General features: G+C 38.0%; 2 protein-coding genes and 1 long non-coding RNA gene across 3 annotated transcripts; all 3 read left to right on the top strand.

The window, feature by feature from the left end:
• The first annotated feature begins 6957 nt into the window (after positions 1-6957).
• LOC136695661 (uncharacterized) lies at positions 6958-8140 on the top strand. Its single transcript, XR_010802327.1, has 3 exons — positions 6958-7636; positions 7719-7858; positions 7957-8140. It is a non-coding gene; the product is annotated as an uncharacterized lncRNA (long non-coding RNA).
• A 1714-nt stretch (positions 8141-9854) lies between these two features.
• Positions 9855-11297, top strand: LOC136694915 (HMG domain-containing protein 3-like). The gene is made up of 5 exons (XM_066668745.1): positions 9855-9861; positions 10021-10158; positions 10238-10894; positions 10994-11089; positions 11185-11297. The coding sequence occupies exons 1-5, from the start codon at positions 9855-9857 to the stop codon at positions 11295-11297; spliced, it is 1011 nt and encodes a 336-aa protein (XP_066524842.1).
• A 1072-nt stretch (positions 11298-12369) lies between these two features.
• Positions 12370-15406, top strand: LOC136694914 (uncharacterized). Its single transcript, XM_066668744.1, has 10 exons — positions 12370-12595; positions 12682-12732; positions 12847-12891; positions 12977-13041; positions 13126-13248; positions 13720-13872; positions 13959-14019; positions 14193-14321; positions 15140-15235; positions 15314-15406. Exons 1-10 carry the CDS (start codon positions 12548-12550, stop codon positions 15404-15406), a joined length of 864 nt encoding a protein of 287 aa, XP_066524841.1. The 5' UTR covers positions 12370-12547.
• Positions 15407-19320: the final 3914 nt, after the last annotated feature.

The raw sequence follows: 19320 nt of genomic DNA, 5'->3' as shown, positions 1-19320 counted from the left end.
TCAGTTAAGTAAGGTTTGAACAATAAACAACCATGTTTTCTAAACTTTCCTGGAGAACATTGTGGTCTATCTTATTGAAAGCTGCACTGAGGTCAAGAATCACCCACAGGGATAGGTGGCCTTGCTCAGAGGTAAAAAGAAGATTGTTTGTTATCTTGATTTGAGTGCAATTAGACAGTGTGCTAGCATCAAGATTTGGTTTCTTGACCATAGGTTTAATAACTGCTAGTTTAAAAGTTTTGGTACATGGCCCAGACTAAGGGATGAGTTAACTATAGTTAAGATTGATAATAGCTGGTAGTACTTCTTTAAGTAATTTTGTGGGAATTGCATCAAGTGTGCAAGTTTTACAGTTTGCAGAGGTGAAAATCTTCTCTAGTTCTAAATGTGGGAGTGGGTAAAAGGTTTCAAGTCTTTCTTTTACAATTACATTATGTTTTGTAGTCAGCCACATTGGGCGGCAGCCAGGTCAGATTTAATACTGTGGGTTGAGTTTGTTGTCTAATATTTTCAATTTTATTATTAAAAATGTACATAAAGACTTTACTGGTGAGAGCTGTTGGAATAAGTTGTTCAGAACCTGCCTGATATTTTGTAGTTCTGGAAAACACACTAAATACTACTCTAGGATTATTTTTATTATTGGAGATCAGTGAGGTCAGATATGTTGAGCGAGCTTTAGAGAGAGCATTTCTATACTATATAAGGCTATCCTTCCAGGAAGAGTGGAACACTCCCCGCTTGGTTGATCACCATTTCTGCTCTAGTTTCTGTGATGTTTGTTTTAAGGTATGGGTTTTATCATTGTACCATGGGGCGAGCTTTTACTGTTTCATACTTTTTCTTTTAAGTGGTGCCACATTTTCTAAAGTAGATCGACAGGTATTTTCAAAGTAGTCAGTTAGTACATCTAGCTCCATTGGGTCTGATGGAGTGGGAACTGGGGTTGATAGTTCTGGGAGGTTTTCTATAAATTGTAGGGTGGTAGATGGTTTTATTATATGCTTTGTAGAATAGCAAGGGGATGTACATATATTATGGCTAAGACATAACTCATATGAAATTAGGTAATGGTCGTAAATATTCATTTTGATGTGTTAAGACCTAGTGTCAAATCTAAGTCTAAAGTGTGAATACAGTAGTGTGTGGGCCCTATTATATTTTGAGTAATACCAACAGAGTTTAGGATTAAAGTAAATGCCTTTTTTAGTGGGTCAACTGCCTTCTCAAAATGTGTATTAATCTCCTACAATTATAACTTCATGATTGAGACATTATCATTCATTACCTGTAACCGCTTATCCAATTCAGGGTCGCGGTGGGTCCACAGCCTACCTGGAATCATTGGGCACAAGGCGGGAATACACCCTGGAGGGGACGCCAGTCCCTCACAGGGCAACACAGACACACACCTACGGACACTTTTGAGTCACCAATCCATCTACCAACGTGTGTTTTTGGACTGTGGGAGGAAACCAGAGCACCCGGAGGAAACCCACGCGGACACGGGGAGAACCAACTCCTTAGCTGGGTACCTGTTTAAGTAAATGTACATTGGAAGACTAAATAAATAGAATTGGTGGAAGTTCTCTAACATGTGCGTTCTTACCGATTGCCCACTCAGCGGTTAAATCTTTATACAATAAGCATATACAAATTACTCTACAAAAGTCTCTATAACGACACAAATACACGGAAACACCTGACCGTTACTGACTTTCTGACGAGTTAATCAAGTTTATAAACATATTGGCAAAATTTTGTAATTAGTCACATATTTTGGGCTAATTACAAAAATATGCCAATATGTTTATAAATATTTTGCTTTTACCTATGGGTGTAATATTTTTTCCAACCGGGATTGTGAACTGACTGGTACAATTAAATACTAATAGAAGTGTTACATAATGGAAACTATTAAAAGAAATAATGGATAAACTATTAGGAACCATTAAGTGCTAATGGGTTACACGATGAAAACTATTAGATGTAGACACCATTAAAATCCAGTCTGAACCATTAAATTCTTAATGGAACCTACTGTACTTTGAAAGTACATTTGTAATGTGACTCTGTTACTCGTCTTTTCAAAGTTTATGTTTGGATGTCTTTTCAACTTTAATTCAGTGTTTATTGAACGACATTTAGATACGTGATTTCAACGTTGAAATAACGGCTTTAAAAGGACATCTTTAATGTGACTTTTTTAGTCATCTTTTCAACGTCTGTGTTTGGACGTCTTTTCAACTTTTATTTTCAACCTTAAAAAAAAGTTGATTAGACGACAGTCAAGTACGTTATTTCAACGTTGAATCAACGGCTAAATGTTTACTGGGCAAGGTGGCTTGCATGTAACTGCAACCCAGACCTGCTGAAATAAATGTCAAAAACATACCACGGTAAAGTTAGTTTTCTTTTCGATGTTCGGTTTTCCGGCGTCAATAACTTTTCAAACTAAGGTCATATCTGACACAGTGTCACAGATTCTGAACGGTACAGACACAGAGAACAACGCACACTGTTTTTATGGACGCTCCGGTGCATTTGATAAATGCTCCTTTTCCTTTCAACAGCTGAAAACACAGACCGTTTTTCACATCGCAGCAAAGTGCATTCGTTTCTAGACTCTGTTTACAGCACCGCACACCATCGTCTTTCAGCCTGATTTACTTAAATACGGTTAAACACGTACTTTCCTGTCGCCGCTAACAACAGAAGACAATCTTCAATAACTTCGTTTTCACTGTGTTTATAAACATCAGATTGTCCGCGTTAGACACTAGGAGTGAGGGGGAAGAATGTACAGCATATGTGTTTTTATATTGGCCTCTCATTAACAGTTACATTCAGAGTTTAGGTCTCTCTCTCTCACTCCCCCTCTCTCTCTCTCTCTCTCTCTCTCCCTCTCTCTCTCTCTCTCTCTCTCTCTCTGTCTCTCACTCACACACACACACACACACACACACACACTCTCACTCTCTCACTCTGTCTGTCTGTCTGATCTGATTCACCCAGGAGGGGTCAGGTGGTGAGGATTGTGGACACAGTGAAGAAAACCAGAGACTGTGAGAAGTAGTGAAGCAGAAAGCTTTATTTAAAGAGAATGTTAAAGTTCTAACTGTAATTCTGTTATTGGAGTCTGTTCTTTTAAATGTTAAGCCTTTATGTTTTAATATAAAGTGTACATTGTGTTTGATATCATGCACATGATTTATTTTATCAGTAAAATGATTGATGGATGGAAAAATCTTTTTTTAATTGAATTTTTAAATTTATTTTTTAATAACTTTTCAACCAAGTTACATAAGACTTTAAATACAGCTGTGCAGTGTAGACATTAATCACACCACAATACCATTCAGAATCTGTGACACTGTGTCAGATATAACCTTATATTGAAAAGGTATTGACGCCGGAAAACCGAATATCGAAAAGAAAACTAACTTTACCGTGGTCAAAAACATTACTGTTAATATTACTTTGAATTTTTTATACAGAATGGGTTAACTAATATCCTCATCTACTCCTTCACTTGTCTTCACTGAGATGCTAACCTAGCATAGCTCTTTAAATACTTATATTTTACCAGAATGAGTGAAACGAAAGTTTTATTAAGATTAAATATCACTTACCTCTGAATATACGAGCCTCCTCTGCTGTTTTAATAATGACGCTGAATTCAGTTTGACGCTGTATTCAAACTCAGAGTAACCATTATCTGAAGGGGAGGGGCTCTCTCTCTCTCAAACACACACACATTCTCTCTCTCTCTCTCTCTCTCTCTCTCTCTCTCTCTCTCTCTCTCTCTCTCTCTCTCTCTTAACTGATTTAAAACGCATTCCGGACGTCCACTGACAATATTAATTTGTCCCAAAATAACAGACACATTTTGGACGTCCACTGACGTTAACTGGTCTTGAAGTAACTGACTTGTTTAAACGCATTATGGACGTCCACTGACGTTAGCAATTGGTCCCGGAATAACTGACTTGTTTTCAATGCATTTTGGACGTCCACTGACGTTTAAAATATGTCCTTGACGGACTGACTACTTTTAGTATGGAACGCCAAGAGGGTCAAAAAACGGCATCCAAAAGACCCGTTTACTTTATAAAACGCCGAAAAATACGGGCTTTCTCCCGGCGTAGCGCCGTTAATTACGCCCTGAAAGTATAAATACCGCCGTCTTTTACACCGTTAAATTACCAGGGTTCAAAACGCCGTTTTGAACCTCCAGGACGCCATATTTTACGCCGTTCTAAAGCCAACCCGACATTGTTAAAATCGTGATAATCGTTTAAAATAAGATAATGAGCTCCACCTGCCGGTTATTACTCCATTCAACAACTCTATGATTATTCAATGCAAACTCACTCATGTTGCTGATTATTATATAACATATCGTTTACTACTTATACGCCTCTGAAGGTCCAAGTTTATGTTTTTGGACACATGTTTTGTAAGTGATTTTGTTACTTGGCAATTTCATATATGATAATTGGAATGACTAAAGGTACAAGAGACATGTTTACAAGGTTATACAATGTTCAACCACGAGGTGGAACAGTGAAGCTGCCATTCATTCGTTCATTCATTATCTGTAACCCTTATCCAGTTCAGGGTCGCGGTGGGTCCAGAGCCTACCTGGAATCATTGGGCGCAAGGCGGGAATACACCCTGGAGGGGGCGCCAGTCCTTCACAGGGCAACACAGACACACACACACACTCACACCTACGGACACTTTTGAGTCGCCAATCCATCTACCAACGTGTGTTTTTGGACTGTGGGAGGAAACCGGAGCACCCGGAGGAAACCCACGCGGACACGGGGAGAACCAACTCCTTAGCTGGGTACCTGTTTAAGTAAATGTACATTGGAAGACTAAATAAATAGAATTGGTGGAAGTTCTCTAACATGTGCATTCTTACCGATTGCCCACTCAGCGGTTAAATCTTTATACAATAAGCATATACAAATTAATCTACAAAAGTCTCTATAACGACACAAATACACGGAAACACCTGACCGTTACTGACTTTCTGACGAGTTAATCAAGTTTATAAACATATTGGCAAATTTTTGTAACTCACACCTATGGACACTTTTGAGTCACCAATCCACCTACCAACGTGTGTTTTTGGACTGTGGGAGGAAACCGGAGCACCCGGACGAAACCCACGCGAGAAGGGTCTGGGCGCAGATCTCACTCCTGAGGCTACCTCTCCTGTGGTACCTATCTGAGGCGCCAGAGAAGAGGTGGCGCCGTTTCCATTATCGCCATCTAGTGTCATGGGGTGGTTTTGCCAGTAGACCCAGAATTGAAACGCCGTTTGTGTGGGAGCGTGTTTGTATGTGTCAAAATTTTAGACGGACAGATTTGGAGTTTTTGACGGTACGTTACGAGATGTCTTTGTTTAATTAACGAAGATATTGGGTCGCTGGGATAACTTTTTGTTTTTCTGAATTAATGAACTCACGTTAGCTCTGCATCTACCTTGCTAATTTAGCTAGGTACGACAATCATTAGACGCTGTTTGTCACGTCAGGCTATATATATATAGCCTGACGTATTAATATATTAATAAAGCATTTTTGGTTTGGCATGAAGTAGATTAACCAGTTGGCTAAATGTGTTTGGTTCTTAGTTACGCAATGTGTTTTAACACAATATTTTTTTGCCATTATGTAGCATTTTGTACAATCTTTATATATATAAATATATATATATATATCATTATTTATTTATACATTCATCTATCTATCGTTGTGTCTGTATGTCTATGTCTGTTGTTATATGTGCATATACTGTCCTGGTCCAAGGCAAATGCATACACAGATCAACCAAAAACAATGTATACAACAGAGCAATAGATGGACTTGAGTCTGTAATTTTATAACTACAAAATGCTCCTGTGGACAGTGGAGCTGAGAGAATAGACAGTGAGTGTAGAAACAAGGAGTTGGTCACAATATGATGGTTGATCAGTGTATAACTGTCTACAAAACTTTCATTGATGCAATTATTAATGTATGTTTTTTTTTTTCATTTTTACATAGATGCACTCTTCAGTCTGGCTTTGTGGTTCAGACCCATCTTTAAACAGATGCACAACATGCTGCAAAATGTTTCATTGTCCTTTGTGCCCTGTGAAGTTGTTTAAGCCTACCAACTTGGCAAGAGTTAAGAAACACATTGAAATTCACTGGAAAAATGCAATACAGTTTAAAGGTAATGTAACCCTGCTATTTTTATTTTTTTGGCAACACAAAGTTCGTGTTGATTCATGTGTTTTATTTTTTATTTATTTTTCACATTTTTCACAGAATATCGAATTCACAGATGTCATCAGAATTGCAGATCAGAAGGACACTATCACTGCCCTCTGTGCTCAAAAACCATTTTGAGGAGAGATAATATGGAAACCCATCTTCAGGCTTGTCAAGTTACTTCATCTGTGGCGCACACACCTTCACCTGCAGAAGTACCTTTCATATCTGCTATATTCACTTCAAATTGCTTAAAGGAAGCACCACCTCATTTAAAGTCAACCACACCCCAAGCACATACTTTAACAGTTGGTGCTTCTGAGATTTTATCATCTACTCCTGCACTTTCCTCTACATCATCCACTCCTCTGTCACTTCCTTCTCCAAAAAAGGCTCAAACGACATCACCCCAAAGAGTAAAGTGTCCTCACTGCACTACAATTGTACATGAGAAGAATTTGCCTGGTCACATTTCCAGAAAACATTCAGAAGAAAAACCAGATATAACCAGCACATCACATTTGAAAAGCGTTTGTGTGGATGCGACCAATGGTGTGTGTGCTGTTCAAAGAAGCAGGCATGATTTTTCTATACCTGTTCATGTACAGAGAAAGACATGGGGCAAAAACACTTTACTGGATGTGAATTAGAAGAATGTTTTCAGTACCAGCTTCTAGCACTACGGAGTGGATGTGCCTTCAGCCACTGTGAACATATTCGTTCACTTGACTATTGTTCTCACACCATAAGTGAAGAGTTCCTTCAAGAGGGTGTTCTAGATGAAATGGTGCATCATAAGCTATTTGGTGTATCAAAGAAGATTCTGTGCATAAAAAGACAGAAAGCAGCCATGTCAGCCCATGTACCTCTGTCTGTAGAAGTAACACTCAGTGGTTCATCCCAAGCAATATGTCTATCTATTTATGAGCCAGTGAAGAAGCACTTCAGTCGTCTTGGCAGAATTATGGTGACCTACAAGACAAAGAAGAACTCATGGCATTGTCCTTGTGCTAAGGCAAGAATGTCTTGTGTGCACAAAAGTATAGCAAAATGGCACTTATTCCAAACTCAGAAACACTTATTTGAGACAGATTCACATGCTGCTGTGACAGACCAGCCCACTACCCAGCCGATCTACCCTGTAACAGACCACTTGGAACGTGTAGTACAGTATATTTGTACTCAGAAAAAAATTCCCTCCAGACTCCCAGAAGACGTGACAGCTCCCAGAGCACCATTTAATTACCCAACAAAACTTCTTCCAACAGAGACCAATTGCACTTTCTGTTCGAGTCATCCTGCTTTGGATAATCCAGTGATGATAACAAACAAAGCCCGGATTGTGGGTATAGGTGGCATTATTGACAGTAAGTTTAAGCCTTTGATTAATACCTCAGGTAATTTTAAATTTTTATTCAGTAACACTTATTATTATTATTTCTTCCTTAGATGTGTCAACTTACTTCAAACAATGCACTCTGTGTCAGATGGTGTACCGTTATCAAGAGTGGAAAGCAGGACTCCATAATTTTGATGATCATGTTGTGCTTACCTTGGAACTCTGCATTTTTCTGAGGCAGAACCTTCAGGTAAAATAACACATTGAATGGTACACTTAAGTGGTTGAGTATTAAATGTTGTCATACGTTTTTTTTTTTTAAAAAAAAAACAAAAATGTCATCTACAGAACCATACTGCAGTCTCAAGAACCATAAATTCACTGGAGGGACTTCGGGGTGTTAAATTTCCATCAAGAGACACCATTCTACATGCATATTGCCATTTTGAGGCGCTCACAAGTCATGATTATACATACTCCTGTATTAATTGTGGCTACTACCCTGCTGTTGTTATTATGGATCTACACAAAAAAGGAGTCTTCAGCATGGCGGGTAAGTTCTTCCTTTTAGAGCATCTCAGCCCATACTTAATCCCAGAGAGCAAGTTGTTAGCCCACCTCATCCCAGAGACCAAGTTGTTAGCCCACCTCATCCCAGAGACCTAGTTGCTAAATGACCTCATCCCAGAGACCTAGTGGCTAGTCCACCTCATCCCAGAGACCTAGTTGCTAAATTACCTCATCCCAGAGACCTAGTTGCTAAATGACCTCATCCCAGAGACCTAGTTGCTAAATGACCTCATCCCAGAGACCAAGTTGTTAGCCCACCTCATCCCAGAGACCTAGTTGCTAAATGACCTCATCCCAGAGACCTAGTGGCTAGTCCACCTCATCCCAGAGACCTAGTTGCTAAATTACCTCATCCCAGAGACCTAGTGGCTAGCCCACCTCATCCCAGAGACCTAGTTGCTAAATGACCTCATCCCAGAGACCTAGTGGCTAGTCCACCTCATCTCAGAGACCTAGTTGCTAAATGACCTCATCCCAGAGACCTAGTTGCTAAATGACCTCATCCCAGAGACCTAGTTGCTAAATGACCTCATCCCAGAGACCCAGTGGCTAGCCCACCTCATCCCAGAGACCTAGTTGCTAAATGACCTCATCCCAGAGACCAAGTTGTTAGCCCACCTCATCCCAGAGACCTAGTGGCTAGCCCACCTCATCCCAGAGACCTAGTTGCTAAATGACCTCATCCCAGAGACCTAGTGGCTAGTCCACCTCATCCCAGAGTCCTAGCTGCTAAATAACCTCATCCCAGAGTCCTAGAGAGTTGCTAACCCTCCTCATCCCAGGGTCCCATCTCGAACTTGTCCCTGCTTGGGTTTTTTTTTTCAACTTTTAAATAAACAGTTTTGGATATTTTACCATATTAGATCTATTGTGAGAGTGGTTAGGCTTCCTTGATAGTAATATGTTGCTTTAAGGGCTGGTATCTTTTAATGGGGACATTCAGAACCTTGTAGAGTCAAGGACTGCATTTAATCCCTGTCTGGAAAACAAGCCTAAAAGTGCTTTTTGTTTGACAGTGAGTGACATAAAAGAGCCTCCTAAAAACTTCAAAGGAGAGGTCAACATTGAAGAATTTTGGAACTCAGTCAATTTTGAAATGATTGCTCGTGGATTTGTCCCCAGTAAGTTTATGAATTGTTATTTTAATAATTATATAATATTATTAATAATACATTACATTTATAAAATGCTTTCAAAAAGCTTTGACAGTTGGTTTGAATACCTATGCACAGTGACACCTTCTTGTCATTATTTTTGTTATTGATTTATTAGGTCGTGCAAAAAATCCCTGGGCTGTTCATCCATCTTATGAATATTGGGCACCATGGATTGGCAGACACACCAGAAAAGGAGACTGTGTGCTTAACACAGAGTATGAAAAAGTCTTGCCTGTTCGAGAGAGTCCAGAGGCAGAACTGTTCATGATAACAGAGGAACGTCTTATGGATGAGCTTAAAAAACAAAAGGTATAACTAAAACATGAGTAGTGTAAATGCAAAATGAAATGTGATGAATGCACTTTATTTCTACACTTGTTATTTTCTCAGCTCCACTGAATGTACAGGACCACTATGTAGTTATGCAATTACAGACTGTAGTCCATCTGTTGATCTGCATATTTTGTAAACCTCATTCAACCTGTTCCAACCCCTGGTGGACCTTAGCACTGCAGTGACATGGATGGTGATTGTGGAGTGTTACTGTGTGTTGGACTGAGTGGATCAGACACAGCAGCACTGTTGGGTCTAACAAAATATTTAGATGGACAGATAGACTACAGTCCAATTGTAGGGCTATGAAGTGAATGTGTGTGTGTGTGTGTGTGTGTATTTCTCTATGTAGGCACAGTGCGCAAACTATGCAAGGCATGCCACATAGACCCAAGAGGGTCACGTGATGACCTAATTGTAAGATTGCAACAGGAGATGAAGAACAGGCACACCTATGACAAGGTCTTTCAGAAAATCTGGGGTGCCTCTGGTAAGCAAATTTCAGAAAAGTTATTTTGCCTGTCCATCATTTTTGTTCTTCTCTTCCTTATATTCATTTTTTTTAACAGGTGGATGGTGTGTCATTGCATGTCCACATGGTGTTGTGTATAGTTTGAAATTCAACTTAAGGGCAGAAAGTCCTAGAGACTTCACTGATCTTCTCCTATCATGGAAACACATACCAAATGTGTCAGTCTATGATTTTGCTCGTGGTTTGGCCACACATGTCAACTTGAGATTTCCAGCCATCATACCGTTCAAACCCCATGAAGGACGGTTGGCTGAGCCTACACCTGAAAACATTTCTGCAGCACAGAAAGGAAAACTTGAAGTGTCCCTCTCTTGGCTTGTTGAAAGGTCTCCCAATTCAGATGGTAGTGGCCATCCCATCACTGGGGCTAGCAGTCATTATGTGCTTTACGATAAGCTTCATGAATCAAACACAAAGGATCAGAGGGACATCTTAAGGAGAATCAATCTTGTCCCAGAACTCCAAGGTTCACTCAACAGTCAGATAGCAGAACAATTGTTTGGAAGTATGCGAAAAAATAATTATTTTCTGAACAACATGTCCCCCTCAACACATGTATTTTTAATGAGAAATATTATTCACCATCGCAATACATCAGTGAACTTCCGCCTTTTGGAGACACAGCTGAAGAGAGGACTAATGGACCAGCGTATTAACAATATAACTCTGAATGAGCTTGGGCAAGCAGTTTTAGGTAAGTGTGTTTATGTTAATTATATACATCCTGGTTCCTATTTTTATACTCTGTGCGTGCGTGCACAAATTAACGTGCTTTCTGTTCAAACCTCCCAAGCATCTACACATACACAGCAGTCAGGTGTGATGTCAGTGGAACAAGGATCCCCAGAACCCATGCAGCCCCAAACACTTGTGTCTTCGTGTGATGATGGTAGAACATTTTTTGCTTTTAAATAATAAATGTATTGTCCAAAATATTTTAGTTTTTTTTTTCTCATGTCACTCTTTGTCACTTGTCATATGCAGAATATGAAACCTGTGGGATGCAGTGTGAAGCCCGCACAAAGTTTCAGAACATCAAACCTTCTCGGGCTTTTTGGTCGTTGACTTTTCACTCTGACCAGGAGAAACTGGTATAAGGAAATTTATAGTCCAAAATAAATCATATGTTTAAGTACAAAAATAGTGATATGCAATATATGTTTAATATGATGTTGTTTTTACAGCTTTCTTGTGTCCTAGATGAACAAAAGCCAAGACAAGAGCTTATTGTAAAAAAAGGAAAAATTTGCCTTGTCCGGGAGGACTTTTGGACTTTGGGCTTGCCCCAAGACATGGAAGCAACGGTGATTAAATATTTTTAAACCATTAAACATATTGTATAATTAAACCTATACATGTAATGTATCTGAATCAGGTTAGGCTGCATGTGTGTTGATATATTTACACAGAACCGACACTTCATTAAGTACACTTCGGTGCAAGTGGCTGGACAGGGTATTTATCTGTTTCTTGCTGTTTGTTTGTAGGTAGGAAATGCCTGCCTCAGTATCATTGATGGAATTGCCAGAGCACAGGTAATAATCACACAGCTAGGAATTTTCTTTGTAATTTTGCTGATTGTGGTTGTATTGTATTAATGTAGGTATTAATAAAAATAATTTATAGGGAAGGAATATTTTCATTGCAAATATCTATGTTGTGCCAACGTGGTTACCTCCTTGCAATGCTGATCCGCTTGACCATCTCCCAAGTGTTTGCACTCTAAACCTAAACCTATTTTCGCAATATTCAGTGTTATCGTGTGATTATTATGTGAATAATATCTGTATTTCTAAGTATGATGCTCAGTTGAAAGAGGCCGTTGTCATCCCACTGTGGACATCAGGACACTACATTTTATCGGTAAATTAATTTAATCATTTGCATTGTACTTTTTCTTTGTTTTCAGTCTGGTATTGGACTGTTATAGGAAATGTTGCTTTGCTAACTGTATCTATGACATGGGATGTAGTGAGCATTTTTGTGTGTAAGATGTTTACTGAGAATGCAGACTTCATATCCACTCATAGGTTTTGAAGCCAGCCAAGAGGGAAATTCTTTTTCTAGATCCCATGTTCACAAAAAGAACTGAAACTCGTGGATTTGGTGATCTGATGTTCCAAACAGTGTTGAGGTTATAGCTTACAGCAAACATTGCATGCCGTTCAAGTATTTACCGGTCTCGTTCCAAGACCAAGTGTGTAACAGCATGGAATATTTGGGTTGCAATTTCATGTTCTGTTTGATGTTAAATTTTATGTGTGGTTCATTGTCAGCTGAGGTGGGTTGATGATATTTCTTTGCTTAAAACTATTGTTTTCTTTGAAATGACAGTAATCTGGCTCAGATGCTGAACCCAGGACAGTGGGAGGAGAAAACGGGGTGGGATTTGCAGGTAAAAAAAAACGAATAAAACACAACTCTTTCCCACCTTTATGTTAATATTAAGTTGTTTCTAACAGAATGTTTTTCTATTAAAAGGACCTTCCAATTCAGCACTGGGGAAATGATTGTGGCATCTTCATGTTAATGGTGACAATTTTGAAACTTATCTGTTTATTTTATCTTATTTTTATGTATTTATTTATTGCTTTTCTGTCATGTGTATATTAAATGATTGTGTATCTGTCTTTCTCCTTTTTCAAGTATGCACTTTATGTTGTACTGGATGGCTCTTTCGACTTCACTGTTGTGAGTAGATTTTATTTATTTATATTTTTATAATATATATAATATTTTTCTTATAAATAATAATAATTTAAGTTATTTTATTTAGCATGACATGCCAATGCTACGTAAATGGTGGTGTGTGATGATAATGGAGAACTTTGAGATAGAAGGGTAAGATCATATATTCTTCTTTTCTTTTTATTTTCCCCAGCAATTTACTTGATTATTGAAAACATATATGATCTTTTTTTTAAGCTATGGAAAGAGATTTGCCCACTGGACAGATGATGCTAAAGCTCTTTTGAAAGGACACTTGCAACCTGTCTTCCGGGTCGGAGAACCTGTGTGCAGCCAGGTTACGTTTCAAGACTGGTTACAGTAGATTGATATTAAAGATTATACAATATTAAACAATCCAATTTTAATAATTCAGTGTAATGATCCAGTATACTGATACTTCTGTTGATTTCAGTTCCTGTTTGGTTATATTTCTTTATTGGTTGATATCATGGAATATAAATTATATATAGATATAGAATTATAGAGTCTTATTTCTTTAAAAAAAATCATTGCTATGAATTCTTGCTTTGCTACATGTACTGTTTCACTGCAGTATTACACTGACCATAATGAAAAAAAATATTCTCACTAGGAACCTCTACCACCAGTAGAGACGGAGCAAGAACGAAAATCTAAACACCACTACCACTGTCTTGCACTGGACATATATGCCTGTGTGTACCAAAGGATAGGAAAAAGTAATAGAAAATTATCTTTTGCATAAACAATTTACCAATTTAACATTGAAATATATGGTCTAAAACCTGTGGTGTTTTTTTTTTTTTTTAGATCAATGTATTCAGAAGTGCAGTCAGTGAATTGGGTCCAGTGTCAGTATTGTGGGGCTCAGCTGCATGCCGACTGTGCTGGAGTGGAAACATTGCAAGAAGACGTGCCATTTAGCTGTGGTTGTCACCGCCCAGAGCCCTATCTATATAAAAGGTTTAATTTATTATGTTAAATGTTTTCTTAGATTATTTGTATAAAATAAATGAATTTTAAAAAATGTACTTTTTTTGTGCCTCCAGGACATACGCAGCCATAAGAGAAGGATCAGTCATCAACCATGTAACGGATGAAGAAATTCTTGTAAAGAGCATTTTTATTTGTGAATATACCTATTTGTGGACACTTTATTTTAGGCTAGCTTTTTTCCTCCCTTTTTCTTTACTGTTTTAGGTATATTCATATTATATTGGAGAAAGCAACTTTTTACTTGTTTCATTTTTAAAACAGTTATTAGCCTCTATTTCTGCTTGTAGACACTACAAAGGAATTTACAACAAGGAATATTGAGGTCCAACAGGATGTTCCTTCATGAGAACCCCACATTTCACCCAAAGATGAAGCAAATTAGAGACGGAAGCATATCAGTTTTTGATGAAGAACAGGTGAACACATTTAAGATATGGTTTATTTATAAATAAACAGGCAGTCATGGCCTTGGTGCTGGAAGGTTGCTGGTTCAATCCCCACAACGGGCAGGACCATCCATGGCTGAAGTGTCCTAGAGCAAGGCACCTAACCCTCAAAAGTGTGTGTGTGTGTGTGTGTCCACAGATGGGTTAAACACAAAGGTCAGGTTTCGTTTTACGGTTATACTATGATCATAAAGCATGTCACCTGTGAAAATAAATAGGCTAGATGTGTCGAACAGTTTGAAACCAGTGGTTTCCATTCCTTGTCCCGGAGTACTCCCTACTCTGCAATTCAGAGTGTTCTGCTCTGATGCAACTGACACCTGATCAAACCAATTGTTTTATTCAGAGGTCAACAGTCTTATCCACAAACAGATGCTACAGGTTTTCATTACAGCTAAGCAGAAACAAACCTTTTCAATACTTTGAAGACCGAAACCAGGTGATTAAACAAATATAATCAGCTGAACTCCCGCTTGATAAGCATTAAAACCTGCAGCCACACTGGCCCTTTTTGGATAAGACTGGTGACCAGTGGTAGGTGAGTTACAGCAAGAAATAATTAAAATGTGCAGGCTCTCTGTTCCAGAATTGGGAACCAATGTCCTAATATAATAATCTGATCTTTTATAATTGGTGTATGGCTCACCATTCTTTCAAAGACAAATTAAATGGTGCTCAGGTCAAGTCTTGATTATAAGTAAAAAAAAATTAATGTCACAAGCATCATTTTACTGTCTGTTCATATTTATGTCCAATAGTGTATAAATAAATTTTTTAATTTCTCATAGACTGAAGCCATCATAGAGAGGACATTTGAGGTGATAAAATGCAACAGAGCAAGTCTGAAGAGTACCTCGTTCGTTTTAGAAGTCATGACTCCAGAGGTAAGAAATTATATTTAAAAAATGTTGTTTATTAACATTGCATTGTCCTGTCTAATCAATAATTTATCTCACTTTAAGATCACCATCCTTCTGCTGAGAAAATTGGAAGGATTCAGCAGATATGAAGCTGAAAATGTTTTTTCACATGTACTTTTGAATGAGTCAAATTGATTGCTTTTTTCATTCTCTAGTTTTTGTTGGATTTTAAAAAACTGCTTGCTTTTATTATATTGTTTTGCTGTTTGCATTTTGCTGTTACATAGTATTGTTTTTTGTTTGTGTGTGTGTGATGGCACAGTTTGTTTTATTAGTAAAAACCTGTTATTGCGTGCCATTTATTTTCTCTGTACAGATTTGTTTTATTTCATTATTTATATTCTTTGTATTCTGTAGTTTGTTTTTATAATAAACAGAATATTTGCTTTTATTACATTGTTTTCCTATTTAAATTTGTTTTAACTGTAGAATTTGTAAATTTAAAAAAGCTGAATGTGTGCTGTTTCTTAATTTTTAACTTTTTGCATTGTTGTTAATAATTATTCAATTATTTTGGAATACAAATAAATAAATACTTTGTTTCCAGTGTACTTTACTTTTGAAAATGTGCTTTTATAAGGTGTCATTAAAAATACAAACTTTTTTTTTTTTTTAAGTAAATGCAATAAGAACGAAATTCTTAAAAAGGATGCCTAAAAATGTAGAGAAAGTGTCGAGATTGTTAGAAATCACAACAATTAGCCTTTATTTTAATTCACCGACTCGTTCATATTAGAACATAAACATATCGTTTATATCCCAATCAAATTTAGTGGAGATGCTGAGACTAACATCATTATTAGCTAGGAAAATATTTCACTGACCAACCATATACTATACATCCAGGAATATATGTGACTTAAATTTTGTGTACATCATAATATATTACAGAATCGTATAAAATGCAAAAACATTAAGTTTATTTACAACTATTTCCACTTGCTACAGCCAGAGATTCGTACACTGCGTTTTCCGCCATGTTGACTATCAATCATGTGACTTTCAGAAATAGTGATGTCATTTGCCGGACTCAGCGATTAGATAGGTCTCGGAGGAGAGGAGGACTGACAAATGAGATTCACGGCCTGACGCTGTTGGGTCCCTGGAGCTGTGTGACTGCGACACTACCTGCTGCGCCACCGTGCCGCCCCTATTTGTTTTAGTTATTCAAAATTAAAAAATATACTTTTCTGCTGCAATGGAAATCTGCAGCCACATTATCCTTTTGTGCAATTACAGAAGCATGTTTATGTTACAGAAACATGTACTCAATTTGGTGCGTATAAACAGGGCACTATACTGGACCCCTCTGTGGGTTTTATTCTGGGCAACACCAAAAAAAAAAATGTAAAGTTCACAAGAATAACAATCACAGATCATGAAAATGTACACGTGGAGCTACTAAATGATGGGGGAATCTATTTGATGTCTATCTTTATTGAATCACAGATCTCAGAAAAGAGATGACATTTTGTATAATGTCGATTCCAAGCTGGTCTCTGGAACCACCAAGTGGATTAAATTGAGAAATCAGCAGCTCCATGTGTTGTGAAAAATAATTTTATTACTTTGTATTAGTGGACAAATATCCTTAAATGATTAGTTAAAATTAGAAAGTATAATTACATATTCATTGTATGAAACCTTGTATTCATATGAATGATTAACCAGTATTTAACCCTGCATTTAAACAGTTTAGAATCTGCACACTAACTGACATGCTGACTCAGTGTTTACACCTTTCTAATTTCTTAGATCTTTAACAGATCTGCACTTAGGCTTGTAGTATAAATTCCAAGTGTTAGTTAGGACAGTTGAACCTTAAGTCCATTAGTGACCCCTCTGTATCTTGGTGACAGAAAAGGAGTGTGGGTAATAAAACCTACAGAGTCAGAAGGGCATGATGAGTGTTTTGGGGTCATAGGTGCATGGGAAACCTGCACGCGAGGAACCTGAGTACTGACATGTCTAATTATGCATATTAATATATGTTAATCAGCCAGAAACGCCTTGCCAGCAGGGTATTCGTCATTTGGGGTATAAAACTGGAGTCAGATGGGGGAGAGGTCAGAACTTTGCGTGGAAGGGCACTAGGTTGTGTTTCTTATGTATTAGTTCTCCTGGTACCAGTATTAAAATAAATACTTTGGTTTGCTTTGAACTTCACTCGACTGGTTTTTGTGAAACTTCCGGAACGAGCACGCCTCCCTCAGGAGAGGGGGTGTATTTTGGATCTTTTGGAGATCTTCTAAATTTTAATTACTTTGGGAACGGTCCAAAAAGAACATTTAATTCTTCAATTGGTGACCCCGGACGTGCAGAAGTGTGAGAACAAGACCGACTTCGGACTCCTTTCCACTCGCGGCCGCAATATATTGAGGTGGGTGAGCAGACCCTGTTTTATTCAAATTCTGCATATTGGAATTTCTAAATCAGAGTGGTGCGGAGGTCTGAAGGTGGTCTGGAGTGAGGTAATGAGTTAGTATTTTTTAACTATGGTAGTTTGTCTAAAAATTTATTTTCTGCCACGGTTTGAATTTTTCGTTCATCATAACATATTTTGTAACCTGCTTGCTATTTCTCTAGTTCATAAAATTTTGCTTTCACTTGTTATAATATATCTTGTGATTTCACTGTGGCCTGTGGCCTGTTGAGTGTGGCTGGAACTTTGTTTTCGTTTTTAAAATATAGTCGTTGGTTTAATTATGTGTTGTGAGATACTAGTCCTGCTTTTCTTGCTTTTTCCATTTACTATAAATTGTATTTCGTATATTGGCGTGGTATCTGCTTCTGCCTAACAAGCTTTTTCGGTCCGTGGGTCGGTTTCATAATTAATGTAAATTAGGCTTGACTTGCTTTTATATTCAATACTGTGTTTGAAGACAAACTTATGTTTTCTATCCACCTGTGAAATTCTTCACAGGGTTGAGGAGGTTCTGCTTTTATTGGCTGAGTTTGTAAACTTGACTGTAAAACTTTGGACTTTTTATTTTATATAAACTAAGGCGGACTGTGCTGAGAGCAGCGGCGGCTGCGTGGGCGATTTGCGTGGGTGCTGGGAAACTGTTTTAATTCACTCTGAATTGCAATGAAACCTAGCGGTGATAATTGATTTTCAATTAAAGGGTGAACTAGAACGAAGACCATTTCAGGTAAGGTCAAATTTTTTAATCAGCTTCTTACAGACACTATGGCTACTACTAGTGATTCACATAATGTATTAAACGCCATTTACGGCGTGGGGAATTGGGAATGGAAACCATTTGTACAACAAATTGAAATAATAACTGAGGGATTAAAACAGGGAGAAATATATTTGGAAAAGCGGGATATTGTGCACAAAAGTGTGCTACAGAGATTTGAAACATGGGCTAAAAATACACACGGGGGAGAAAACTTGTTTAAATACCGGTATTAATCAGTTAAAAAGAGAGTTGGAGGAAATATTATGTCAGGCTGAAGCAGAGGTTAGTAAGGCTAGCCTTTTCCAAAGACCTAAGGCAAACAAAAGTTTAAAAATAGCTAAAACGGACATTGCGGAGCTTCAAAATTTTAAAATGGCGTTCCTCAGTCTCATTCCGCAGCTCGTGCTATTGAAAACACCAGGTCCGTCACCTTTGAGCGCTCTATCACTCACTGCCGTGAACACGGAAGTGGACATTGAGTATATGAACCACAAGGGGGAGGAGCCTACAGCTCCTACAGCTCCGCCTCCCCCATATAACATAGGTCACGTCACACTAGTTTATAATGTCCCACCAGTTGATAATATCCTCCCTGTTTTCAGTGTTGATTCCGGCAAAGTGAGCGTACAGACAGACACAAGAGGCCGGGATTTTGCTTGTGAGCAGCCAGCTCAAAGTGACACATATACAAAAGCACACATACACGACCCATTCCAATTGCGAAAGCCACATGAGTCAATTTATTAATACCGACTGTTATGACATTATTGATGACACGGGAAAGCATGTAGAACAGGATAATCTGCGTCTTGTCGATAAACAAACACTAACAACATCATTTAAGAACCCGATGTCACGTAAAAA

Source organism: Hoplias malabaricus, chromosome 4, assembly GCF_029633855.1.
Source record: "Hoplias malabaricus isolate fHopMal1 chromosome 4, fHopMal1.hap1, whole genome shotgun sequence".
In the NCBI taxonomy this organism is placed as follows: Eukaryota; Metazoa; Chordata; class Actinopteri; order Characiformes; family Erythrinidae; genus Hoplias; species Hoplias malabaricus.
The sequence above is the reverse complement of the archived record's forward strand: the minus strand, read 5'-3'. Positions and strand labels throughout refer to the sequence as shown.

What these genes read in the sequence shown, in the direction of transcription:
- LOC136694914 (XM_066668744.1), top strand. Translation starts at nt 12,548, where the DNA reads ATGCTGAACCCAGGACAGTGGGAGGAGAAAACGGGGTGGGATTTGCAG. An exon ending in GCTCTTTCGACTTCACTGTT is followed by an intron (nt 12,892 to 12,976) that starts GTGAGTAGATTT and finishes TATTTTATTTAG; the next exon opens with CATGACATGCCAATGCTACG. An exon ending in TAGAAGTCATGACTCCAGAG is followed by an intron (nt 15,236 to 15,313) that starts GTAAGAAATTAT and finishes TCTCACTTTAAG; the next exon opens with ATCACCATCCTTCTGCTGAG.
- LOC136694915 (XM_066668745.1), top strand. An exon ending in GCTTGGGCAAGCAGTTTTAG is followed by an intron (nt 10,895 to 10,993) that starts GTAAGTGTGTTT and finishes AAACCTCCCAAG; the next exon opens with CATCTACACATACACAGCAG. An exon ending in TGTGTCTTCGTGTGATGATG is followed by an intron (nt 11,090 to 11,184) that starts GTAGAACATTTT and finishes TGTCATATGCAG; the next exon opens with AATATGAAACCTGTGGGATG.